General features: G+C 46.3%; 1 protein-coding gene across 1 annotated transcript in view; it reads left to right on the top strand.

Annotated features, from left to right (window-relative positions):
• Positions 1-12,985, top strand: part of WLS (Wnt ligand secretion mediator) — a 129,938-nt gene that overhangs the window by 96,455 nt on the left and 20,498 nt on the right. Inside the window, exons 6-9 of the mRNA XM_043999425.1 lie at positions 429-597; positions 2,394-2,491; positions 3,803-3,866; positions 9,004-9,147. Of these exons, the coding sequence (XP_043855360.1) occupies positions 429-597; positions 2,394-2,491; positions 3,803-3,866; positions 9,004-9,147 (475 nt within the window). The remainder of the gene's footprint in view (positions 1-428; positions 598-2,393; positions 2,492-3,802; positions 3,867-9,003; positions 9,148-12,985) is intronic.

The following is a 12,985-nucleotide window of genomic DNA, read 5'->3' on the forward strand; positions in this document are numbered from 1 at the left end:
CTCCCAGAAGGGAAGCTTCTCTCCCTGGGTCACATGGCTACCTGGGTGTGGTACAAGGGAGTGAGCAGAGTTTTGGCTTTGGAGTCAGGATAGATCTCGGTCGGAATCCCCACTCTGACACACTCACCAACCGTCTGACCATGGACAAGTCTCCCAAATACTCTGGCCCTTCCTCAGTTTCCTAATCTGTCCAATGAGCCTGGTGATGTGCCTACAGCAGTTGGTGGTGATGCTGGCTGGTGTTCAATCCTATGTTAAGGCAGACAAAGCACGTTATTTCTATCCATGGCCTTGTCTGGACCTGCTCCTGACAAAGGGGCTTCACCCACGTCCTGGGGTCCCACTGGCCCGAGAACCTTCTCTTCTTTCCCAAAGCTCTCTTTCTTGCCTGGAGAAGTGAAGGCCCTTCCCCTGTCTCTTCTCTCTAGAGTCATCTTCGCTCTGGGCATCTCCATGACGTTCATCAACATCCCGGTAGAGTGGTTCTCCATCGGCTTTGACTGGACCTGGATGTTGCTCTTTGGGGACATCCGCCAAGGGATTTTCTATGCCATGCTCCTCTCCTTCTGGATTATCTTCTGTGGGGAGCACATGATGGTAAGAGCGGCCAGCCACTGAGGATTTCCTGTGCCTAGGCTTCCTGGTCTACAGGGCCAGGAGGTTGTCCTGAATCAGAATTAGGCCTTTATTTAGCCCTGGAGCCTGGTAAATGGAAGGAGAATGTGGTTTAACACCATGAGAAGCACTGGGAGAATGGAATGTGCCCCACACCCAGGGAGGGTCAGAAGTTCCCTCAACCAGTGAAATCACAGGTTGGGACAAAAAACAAAAAACAAAAGGATGGCTCTGCAGGGTCCTAGATCCCAGATTTGGGGCCAGGTCCAGGACCCCTGCTCTAGGCAATGGCCTGGCTTCTCCTTCAGAGGGTGATGGGGAAAGGGCTTGGCCTGGGAATCAGGAGGACTCAGCTGGGCTCATCCCAGCTCAGCCACTGAATAGCCCTTTCACCTTGGTCTAGTGCTTTGTCCTCCGAACAGTGAGTAAGCCAGGCCAGATTGTCCCCGAACCAAAGTGACCCTCTGAGGTGGGAATTCTAGGAGATGGAGGTGACCCATAGGGAGAGGCCAGCCCAGAAATAGGGGAAGGATGAGCAGCTTCCCCGGACAGGAGAGTTGGGGGTGACTTAGTGGGGACAGGACTGGTGGGGAGTTCTTTTGCCCCTCAGACCCAGGCAGCAAGAGGGCTCCCTCTTTTCCTTTGTTCCCTTTTTTTGTCTCCCCAGTGTCATCTCCTCTGTTCTCTCTCCCCCCGCCTCCTCTCTTTCCTCTCCTTCTGCCCTCACATTCTGCCTCCCCTTCCCCTCCTCACCTCCTCTTTTCTCTCTACCCCTTCTTTTCTATCCCTCTCCCTCCCCTTTCCTCTCTCTCTCTCTCCCCTCTCCACTCCTCTCCTCTCTTCTCCCCTCCCTCTCTTTCTCTCTTCTTTCTTTCTTTCTCTGTCTGTGGCTCCCAGTCTCATCCTTTACACCTCAGTCCCTTGTGTGACCCTGGCCAGACCACTTTGTCTCTGAGCCTCAGTTTCTTTTTGAATAAAAACAGATGTTGCTGATGATACTCACAGAGTGGCCCCTGAATGGGATTTTGTAAAGGTCAAATGAGTTAATGAAAAGCACTGAGGAAATATTAGCTGTTTGTTAGGCTTCTGGGTTGAAGGGGATTATACAGATATGATATCATTTACTCCTCACCACAACCTTGTCAGGCAGGTACTAATAGTATCTCCATTTCATAGATGCAGAAACTGAGGCATGGAGAGATTCAGAGGCTTGCCCGGGGTCACATAGATTAGTAGTATTTGAGGCAGGATTTGAACCCAGGTCTTCCTGATTCTAAGTCCTGTACTCTACCCCAATGCTGGACTCTCTGGGTCACACAGGACAAAGATCATGGCATCAGACACCTGGCCTCTCATGACCGTCCCATCAAGAACTGGAAGGTCTCAGAGCCTATCCCTGTTACATGCCCTGATCCATGACTCAAACACTGCGGAGGGCAGACTTAGCTAGAATGAAATTGCAGGTTTGGGTCCAAAGTCATGCTAACGAGTGGCCCTTGTTCTTCCTTTCTGGGCACCGTGCCCACCTTCCCATGCTCTGTAACCCCAGGCTACACCTAGACCTGCCACTCCTTTGGTCACATCATTTGCTGCTGAGCTCCTTGTCCCATTGAGCCCAGAAGAAGCCTTCATTCCTCCTCCTCCTCCTCCCCTCACACTCTCCCCCTCCCCCCTCTCCCCTCCTCCCCTCCCCTTCTTCCTCCCCTCCCTCTTCTCCATCCTCCCTCTCCCCTCCTCCTTCCCCTCCAAATCTCACTTCTCTCTCTGGTTCTCTTCAGGATCAAAATGAACGGAATCACATTTCTGGCTACTGGAAACAGGTCGGGCCCATTGCCGTCGGCTCCTTTTGTCTCTTCATATTTGACATGTGTGAGAGGTCAGTAAGTGGCTGTGCTAGAATTCACGATGGTTGTCTAGGACACAGACCTCACCCTGGGCCCCACTGTCCTGGGGTCCGAGGAGCTGGGTTCAAGTCCCACCTTTGGGGGACTCTGCCCAAATCACAGGATTCCATAGATCCAGAACTGAACGAGACCTCAGAACCCAACTTGTCTGGTCCTCTCATTTTACAGACAGGGAAACTGAGGCCCAGGGAGATTTGGTGACTGAGGAGTCCAGAATCATATGCCACGGGTTGAAAACCAGAGTCCAACCTCTTCTTTTTAAAGAGAAGGAAACTGAGGCTCAAAGCAGTAGAATGGCCTGGACACTGTCACGTAGGAAATAGGTGGCAAGGTGGCATTTGAACCCAGACCCACCAATACCAGCCCTCACAGGTGACAGTTCCATACCTGTAAAACCAGGGGCTCAGCTTAGGCGGCTGGCTGGGCCCCTTCTGGCTCTGGTTCTATGACCCTACGAGCCCTCAGTGGCCACCATCTGTCACCTGCCCTGTGGGAGGTGCTATTGTGGGGGCTGGGAAGCAAACACCCCTGTTCTACTTTAATTTTACTTATTTCATTAAATGTTTCCTCATTACATTTTTTTGTGTGGGGGGCAATGAGGGTTAAGTGCCTTGCCCAAGGTCACACAGATAGTAAGTATCAAGTGTCTGAGGCCGGATTTGAACTCAGGTCTTCCTGAATCCAGGGCCAGTGCTCTATCCACTGCACCACCTAGCTGCCCCCGCAAACACCCCTGCATCCACTGCACTCCTGATTTCCCGCAGGGGGTGTTGGGGGGTGGAGGAGGGTGCTAGCACCCACACAGACAAGGATGATAAACGAAGCTCATTTGAAAACCAATAACTGTCTGTGAGCTTTGCTCTGTGTCCAGGGGAGGGTTTGACATAATTCCAGGGCCCCCCAGAGAGCTGTCCCCAAGCCCGTCCTGACCCCTCCTGCATCAGGCAGGGCAGGCCCACACATCCCATGTATGTAGACAACCCGGTCCCAACCCCCAAGCCAGGGGCCTGCTGGGGCCTCTCCTCTAAACACAGACCATTCTTTCTATGCATTTTGCATTTTCTTATCGTCCGGCCACCCCTTGTTTCTCCTGGTAGAACAGAAGGCTCCAAATGCATCCAATGAATCAACTCAAATATGGCTACACATCTGCTGCCTCCCTCCCGACTTGCCCGGCCCTGCCCACCCCCCTCAGCGCCCCTGCTACAAAGTTAAGAAAAGGAGGAATTTTCCCTTTGATCGCCCAGTGACCCCTCCTCTGTCTCGTCTTCTTTTCTTTGCAGAGGGGTGCAGCTGACGAACCCTTTCTACAGTATCTGGACCACAGATGTTGGCACTGAACTGGCGGTATCCTTCCTTGTGTCAGAACTGTTCCTCCCCCTCCCCAGAGGTGGCTCCCCTCCCTCCTGACCCTTCCCATAGGCCAAGGCTGGCTTCACTGACCCCGGCCCCTTAACAGAAGAGAAGAAGGAAAGCTATGAGGAAAAGGAATGCCAGGGTTTGAGTCCGAGCTGGGCAGGCAAGTGAGGGATTAGGATTTGCTCCCACCACAGAGAGACCCGGCCCTGGTCCCCTTTAGCTCACAGCAGCCCGAGTGTCTGTTATGTACCGGTCGGCCTCAGCATCAGGCTTCGTGGCTTCTCCATCATGGGGTGGGCTGGGGGGCCTGGGTTTGGCTCCTCATTGGGGGACACTCTTTATGAAGCCACTGATGACAGATGCATCTTGAAGTGACCTTGGTGCATTGGCAGGGCTTGAGCCAAGCCACTACTCGCTCTTATTCCAAGGTAGAGATAGCATCGAGGAGATTAGTTTTACTGGAGGGTCCTGGGTTTTGGGTGGGCTCCCCATCACAGCCATCTTCTCTGGAACTGGGCTGGAAGTCTTAGCTGATCCCTTTGAGAATGCTGAGTTGGATACTTTGATCTCTCTGAAGTCATAGGGTGAGTGCGTGTGGAAGCACTTGGGGGGGCAGGGGGGGGCACTGCAGCTCTGATTTTATTGGTGTATCCCTGAAACGGGCAGGGGCAGGGTCACAGTCAGGAGAGGTGTGAGGCAGGGCTTGCGCCCTAGGCTGAATGTGTCACACAGGCAGTCCCGAGAGGCCAGACTTTGGAGAGCTATTGATTCAGATGCAATTGGGAAATGTTTAACAAAATAAATAGAAAATGCAGTACAACACAGATAATGTTAATGTGTGGTTTTCTAAGTCAGCAGGCAGCCCCTTTCCACACGAGTTTTCTCTCTGCCATACAGGCCTCTCGATGTGTTTGCAGAGACCGAAGCTCCCTCATCTCCCTGTTATCCTTTCTCACATCCTCTTAACAGCCCCCTGGGATGCCCAGTCCTCTGATGAATGACAGTGAAGGACACTTCAAGAACACACACAAGGCTCCCCGGGCCTTGCAGTCATCCAGCCCAGCCCCTTTATTGAATAGAAGAGGAAACCAAGGTTCAGGGGGAATTGACTTGTCTAAGGTCACTGGGAACTTTGGTTCAGTGGAAAGGAGCCTGAAGTCAAATCCTGCCTCTGTTCTTCTCTTAATTATCTCTAGCCTGTCTATAGCTTGTCTCACTATATGCGTTTGCATGTTGTCTCTCCCATTAGATTATAAACCCCTTGAGGGCAGGCACTGCCTTTGGCCTCTTTTTGCATGCCCAGGGCTTAGCACAGGGCCTGACACAGAGTCCGGGCTTGTTGATCGATTGCTTTGGCCTTTCTCTGCCTCAGTTTCCTCATTTGTTATGAAGGAACTAGCGTGATCTCCAGACTTCCCTACAGCATTCGATGCTAGCAGCCCAGGAATCCTGTGCCTCTTTGATCCTAACAGTTCAGAAGCACAGAATTCTCATCCCTTGGGAGCTGGGGCAGAGGGTGGGACTGTTCTGAGGCTCTCTGGGCTTCTGCTTTCTCACCCATAAAATGAGATTCCTAATGTTCTATGACTGTCGCCCAAACCCCACGCCCTCCCACCTCCCTGCGTACAGCCAACGCACTTTCTCTGGGGAATAATTGGGCTCAGCCCTTTCAGAAGGTAATTTCTTTTGCTTCTGAATGAGTCAAATAAAATTAGTTCCTAATGAAAACCCTGGAATTTTTAGTGCCATTGAAGGACCCAGTAGGTGAAACACATTCCAAGAAAAATCTGGTCGGATCAGGGTGTGTGTGAGGAGTGAGAGAGAAAATAGGCAGAAAAGTACTTTGTTACTTTAGGCACCCGGTTGTTTTTTTTTTTGTTGTTGTTGTTGTTTTTTGCAGGGCAATGAGGGTTAAATGACTTGCCCAGGGTCACACAGCTAGTTAAGTATCAAGTGTCTGAGGCTGGATTTGAACTCAGGTCCTCCTGAATCCAAGACCAGTGCTTTATCCACTGCACCACCTAACTGCCCCACCTGGTCATTTTAATAGAATTCTTTGTTAATCTTTAGGTTTCCCATCACCTCCCTTACCCCAGTGTATCACCCACCCGCTCACAGAGCAACTATCCTTTTAACAAAATTTAAGAGGGCGGGAGGGGGGGCAACTAGATGGCGCAGTGGTTAAAGCACTGGCCCTGGATTCAGGAGTACCTGAGTTCGGATCCGGCCTCAGACACTTGACACTTGCTAGCTGTGTGACCCTGGGCAAGTCGCTTAACCCCCATTGCCCCGCAAAAAAAAAAAATTAAAAAAAAAAAAAGAGGGCGGGAGGGAGAAGCAATTTCACGAAACCAACCAACATAGAAAAAAGTCTGATACCACATACAATACCTCTTCAAGGAAGCAGAGGGAGGCATAAGATGAGGTACCTTATCAATGCTAACAATGTTGAGTGAGGTTCAGTAGCAAGATAGAGTGAAAAAAAACAACAAACCACTAGATTCAAATAAGAGGATGAGTTCAAATTCCAGTCACTTCACTCCTGTGGGACCCAGGTTCATCTTCTGTACAAGGGAAGGGTTTGGGCTCCATGCTGTCTGAGTTCTTGTTCAGTTCAGAGGCCAAGATCCCAAGAACAGAGACCCAGATGTTAAGCGATGTGTTTGTTCCATATACGGCCATGATAGGGAGAGTAACACATCAGCAGATCTGATCTGTTTGTTTCTTTAATTTGAGGCAGCTAAGTGATTGGAATTGGAGTCAGGGAGACCTGAGTTCAAATTCAGCCTCACATACTTTCTACCTATGTGACCTTGGATAAGTCACTTAACTGCTGTCTGCCTCAGTTTCAGTGTCTGTCGAAGATCTGTTGGCCTTCTCTCCTCAGTCTCCAGCTGGTTAGCAAGATCTCACACCTCCCTCAGAACATCATAGGATCATAAATTTAGAGCTGCAAAGAGCCTTAGGGACCATCTAGTTCAACCTTTTGTGGTATTTATGAAAAAACTGAACCCTGATAGGTCATCCTACAGATTGGTTGTAGGCCTTTGCCTACCTCACCTGTAGAACAGGGGTAAAAATAACTTGCTCTCCCCTCCCAGGACTGTTGTGAGGAAAGCTGCTAAGCATGAAAAGTGCTGTTTGAATGTCTACTCTGATCCCCCATTGAGAAGAGGATTGGTTCTTTGCAGTCACTGTTTCCTTATCCAAGCGTTCATTTGCCATCCCTTTGATATTATGCTCTCGATTTTTTGGTTGCTTTCACCAGGTTCATTGGCCTGTAGTTTATAAATTCCACTCTTGGTTTTTGACATATCCTTCCACAAAGCCTGCATAAAGCATGTATTAAGCCCCTACTATTTGCTAGACACTGGACCTTCACTCCCTCCCCTGTTTGATTTGCCCAAGGACTTGATCATCCGAATATGGGACTCCTGCATGGTACCCCTGCCCTCAAAGGATTTTCAGTCTTTGGAAAAATGAAAAATAGCTACCCTTCCCTGCAAGGTTGGGGGATCCATGTGCCAGACAGCTCCATCCATCTTTCTTGAGCCCAAGGACAAGCTGGGAAGTAGTTAGTTACTAAGTGTGCCACTTTGCTGTCTTAGCTTTTGATTGCTGAAGCATTGTGGCATGCTTCACATGAATGTTTGAGCTGGAGTCCCTAAGATTTAATTTTGTAGGGGCCAAATTTAATATGGGAAGAGTTAATTGGATGGCTTGCCGTAATATTGGGGTTCAGAAAATAATGAGGGACCTGTAGGCCCAAAGTTTCCTCCCTTCCAAACTGCCTTTTTTAGTTATTTCTCCCAGGCCAATAAGAAAGGAGATTAACAGCCTCTTTTCCACAAACAAATCAGGTTTTATTAATGGGAATAAATATATAACAAAGGTGAAATTAATAAAGTCCAGGACAAGAGAAAAATGGATAAACTCGCTGGCTCTAGCAAAGACTGACACAGTCCCCAAACTTGCTTCTTGCTCAGCTAATTCAAAGAGCTGGCATTGTTTCTATTAACTCACCACCTGGGGCCCGTGGTTTCAATAGGAGACAGCTGTGCAGCCCCCCCCCCCCACACACACACACCCACACCCCAGTCTGCTCTCGGAAGCTCACTGACAGGAAAAAGAGCTCCCTTCAGCGGGCATTCCCTTTTCTACATTTTCTTTCCCTCCCCCAAAAGGGAAGTCCTTCAAGCTGGATGTCGGAGAGTGGTTCCCCTGCTGACATCAGCAGTAAATGTCAGTCAGGGCAGGCCAGGTGTGGCCCATATCTAACTAGCCAGTTTCTCACACAATACTAGAGCAGCCAGGTGGGACCCCTGGGGCTCTACCAAATTCCATTATTTTGTCACAGTTTCAAACCTGCCAGGCATTTTGCTGTCTGATCCTGGCAAATTAGTTGATACCTCAGCTTTACTTTTCCTACCTGTAATACCTAAAAGAACTTGACCTCACAACATCATGGTGAGACTCGGCTGGACACAGTGGCAATATACCAATGCGAAAGCATTAAGTAAATGCCAGTTAGAATTACTAATGTTGTTTTTCCCTCTTCTAATTCTGTTTGATGGAATTGGTCCTGGGACAAGTCGTTGCTTATGGTGATGGTGGTGATGATGATATGGGCAGTGTGGTCTAGCTGATAGAGACCTTGCCTTGGGACCAGGAAGACCTGGGTTCAAGTCCAGCCTTATTTAACCACCCAGACAACTCTCTAAGATCCTAAGTTCTAGAAAGGGTGCCAACCTGCATCACTGGTGAGAGTTTCCTCATGTGGGAGTTCCCTCCACAGATGAAATTATACAAATCCTCCTCCTTCTTAGAGCCTCCCCTATGAGACCACCCCAAATGTGGTGTCTCATTCGTACATAGTTGTTTACCTATCATGTCTTCCATTAGAATAAGGACTTCTTGAGGGCAGGGAATACCTGTTGCCTTCCTTTGCATCTTAACACAGCACAATGCCTGGTAAGAGTAATGACGATGATGTTTGGCATCATCAGTCAATCTGCCACTATTTCCATCGCCCTGGGTGATGTTGAAGAGCTGGCCTTGGCATTCTGCTTTTGTCCCTTCAGCCTCCACCCCTTGGATTGTCATTTCCTTGACCCGAAGCCCTCAGATGGCCTTCATCATTGTCGCTGGGATCTGCCTCTGCCTCTACTTCCTCTTTCTGTGCTTCATGGTCTTCCAGGTGTTCCGGAACATCAGTGGGAAGCAGTCAAGCCTGTCCAGTATGAGCAAGGTCCGACGGTTGCACTATGAGGTGAGCCTTCTCCATGTGCCTCGGGCATTCAGAAGAGAAGACCAAGGAAGCTTGCCTCTCCTGAGCTTCGGTGGCCCGGGCCTCCATAGACAAACAAACCGACTCTCTCTTTGGGAGCAGATCCTAAGTGTCCAGCCACAGACTGGACCAGAACAGAGTCCTCAGGCAAGGGGGATTGATTGAAGTTGGTGACCTCCTATCCACTGAGGTGGCCCAGTGTGGAGAATGCTGGGCTTGGATTTGGGAAGACCCAAGTTCCAATCCTGTCACAGATACTTACTAGAAGTGTGACCTGTGGCATGCCATGGAACATCTGCCAGCCTTGGTTTTTTCATCTGTAAAATGGAGGATAATCATAGTACCCGCCTCCAATGGTGGTTATGAGGATCAAATGTGCTAATTTTTATAAAGCATTTTGCAAACCTTAGCGCCTTCTATAAATGAATGCCGGCTGTTCTCCCCTCTCTGAAAATAAGAATCATCCCTGAAGCAAAGCATTTCTGAGTTCTGGGAGCACTGCAGAGATCCATTATCAGGCGGTCCTGGGCACAGAGCACAGGAAAGAAGGGCAGGGTGCCAGCTGTCCCTGAAAAGGGGCACGGCATGTTTAGAACTTCAAACAAGGGTAGCATGGCGCCTGGTGGGAGTAACATGCTAGACCAGGGCCCAAGTTCCACCGGCACCAATGGCTCATTGGCTGTGTGACTCATTTGTAACATGGCTGTAATCCCAATAGTAGTGCTTTCTTCCCGGGTTTTTATGAAAGTAGAAGGTTATAATTTGTGGAAATCAGTCTACCAGTTAACAAGCATTTATGTAGCACCTACTATATGCCTGCTCCTGTGGCTATAAATGCACTGAATGAAACTACCCCCCAACACGTAAGGAACTGTTGGGGTGTGTTAAGGGCTAAAATTCTAGCTAAACTGTCTAAAATATCTAATGAGTGGTCGCCAATAAATTATAAGCTTTAGCAAGAGTTAGACTTTTAAGCATTTATTAAGGAGAATAAGAATTTGGTAAAGAGAGAGAAAAAGGCCTAGATTCCTATCTATTAAAGGGAGAGCACATTTCTAGCTCCCTTCTCCGCCAGAGTCCAGAGGAAAAAGCCCGAGACTGAGCGCCAGTCTCTTCCTCCTCCCACTAGCCCGCGTCACTTCCTGACTCCTGGTCTTGCCCTCAAAGACCTTCCCTTCATGGGCAGAACTCCTCTACAGTAAGTATCCAGCAGGTGGCGTTATTCCAATCGTTACAGTCCCCCCTGTTGTTCCTCAAGAAACAAAATGTTTCCTTGACGGAACAGTAAAAACAATATGATAACTATTGCTAACTAATAATATGTGAACAACAATATAGAAAAGGAAGAGAGGAAAGTTTTGTCCAGAGGGGCGATTTTTTTTTGTCCTCATGAACTGACGCTTTGACATTAGTCTTGCAAAGGGAGGGCCTCTGCAGAGAATACATATTACAGATGGTGTATATTATAACAGAAAGAGAAAAAAAAAACAAAAACAAAAACAACAAATCAAAACTGTTCATTTAAAGTCTCTGAAAGTCTTTTCTTAGATGTCCTCTAGGTGTAGTCGTGGAATGGAAGTCTTTTCAGGGGTTGATGTGTGGATACTGGTAATCAGCCAGGAAATTTCCTACAAAATTGAGCTTAACACAACTTTAAAATAGCTTTGTCAATAATCAAATCAAACAATGAAAGTTCTCAAAAACATGTCTAAGGGAATTCAGAATCTTAGTTGTTACACATGAAACATATAATAAAACAAAAATTGAAACATTCTTTAAAATTATAATATTACTATAGTCCCCCCCTTATGGAGGGTAATTGAGAAGACAATTGCTGCGATATTAATTATTAAAAATAATTTTTTATCTTTGTTTCATCACTTTTTGCATCATGTGCCTAATTATCCTCATGCCATTATGAGAAATTAAAAAATCTAATATAATTGGTAACAGATGTCAAGGCCAAATTCAACACTGTATTTATCATGACACCTGAGATAATTATGGGGGTTACCATAAAAGAACAGAGAAATGATGGGATATGAGCATTCCCACACTTGAGCAATATGTACTGCCCATACAGTATGCCAGGCTTAAAATAGGTGGATGGAATATATGTCCATGCCACCGAACATATTGGAAGAAACTGAGTCAGACTTAATCAGATGCATGGGATTGAGATGTCCATGGCATCAGGCATATAGGAGGGAGCATAGAAGCCAGGTGTAGAAGTGAGATGGGTGGGATGAATACTTCCAGCCATCTGTACAATATTGTGGGGAAAAAGAGAATAAAATATTAAACCAAGAGAATCCAACCTCAACATTTGTCAAAAGCCGTTCCCTCGGCCATACCTTGACTTCATGCATGTCTCCCCTCATGTGACAGTTCAGTGTCTGCTCTTGCATGTATTCCTCTTGTGATTGGATGGCATCTTGGCCAACTGGCATCTGATAACTCAGAATAAAGGCAATTAATGTCTTAAATGATAAGTTCCCATAATCCAAGTCTCATATGGATTTAAAATTGAGGATAATAAATGATTGCAAAAAATGTGAATACATCTTGACTCAGAACACAATATATAATTATGCAACAATTTCAAATAATACCCCTTTTTTAAAAACTTAGTATACAATTACTTTTGTGAAAAATCTGAATATATTTAAATACAAGTTAAAGCATAACAGAATCTCAAAGAACTTTTTTTTTTTGAAAAAAGAAAACTTTTACAAATGTTCCCCTCTTTTTTTTTTTTTTTTGGAATATGCTTATCAAAAATAATACTTCTAGAATCAATTTACACTTGCCATGGCAAACAATTTGCTAGGGAAATGCTTTAAAGAGTTTGATCAAATAATCAGTTGAGAAAAAATAACAAAAACAAACAACTCAGAATATGGGAGCACAATACTCCTAGAATTAACATTGTATTATGAAATCAAAACCATGTTTCAAAATTAGATAGATGAATGAATAGAAGAAGATACATGTGGAACAATAAAAGACAATGAAATTCAAACTAGGGAAATCTAAATGAATATGAACTTAATATCAATAAGAGTATTATAAAATATAAACTGGACCACATGACTATAAAAAGCTTTTACAAATATTCTCTTTGTTTTAGAAACTAAGTATAAAACACAATCTCAAATGCATGAAAACCTCTACGAAAATAAACCTATACCATTAATTTCAAAATGTACATATAATAGCATAGAAATCCTATGTAACCTCTGAACTGATACTATTACTCTGAGTGAATTCAGAACACTTTTGATTCCGATATCTAAAATCCCCAATACTCATATCAATACCTTGCTGCTTACTTCTACATTTCTGTAAAATATATACCCTTCCATGGCAAAAGAATCGGAGTCTTGAACTATGTTGATGATTGTCATTCTTATTCGGCTTAAGTTTTTCTTCTTTAACCCCTCTATATTGTCTGTCAGCCTTTTCACCATACAAATGCTTTATAAGATTACTAATGAAAGACAAAAGCAGGTTAGCAAAATTATGAACAAAACGAGCATATCTGGAATTTAAAGGGTTTTCTAAAGTTGTCTCAGAAGCACAGCCAGGCTGGGGAAGGGGTGAGCCTGAAGCTGCAAATGCAGTTAGAGAAAGTTGAGCATGCGCATTAGATCTTTGGACTTCCCGGGCCAGGGAAGTAATGGGCTTGGCCATGGGAGGAGTAGAGGGTGGGGTTTGGAGAGGAGGGGAGGGACCAGAGCAATTAGAATCAGACTTGATTTTGAACTCAGGCCTGGATTCCTCTTCCCCCACTTTGCCTCCAAGTGCTAGGGGATTAAAA

The sequence above is a fragment of the Dromiciops gliroides genome, chromosome 4, assembly GCF_019393635.1.
Source record: "Dromiciops gliroides isolate mDroGli1 chromosome 4, mDroGli1.pri, whole genome shotgun sequence".
NCBI lineage: Eukaryota > Metazoa > Chordata > Mammalia > Microbiotheria > Microbiotheriidae > Dromiciops > Dromiciops gliroides.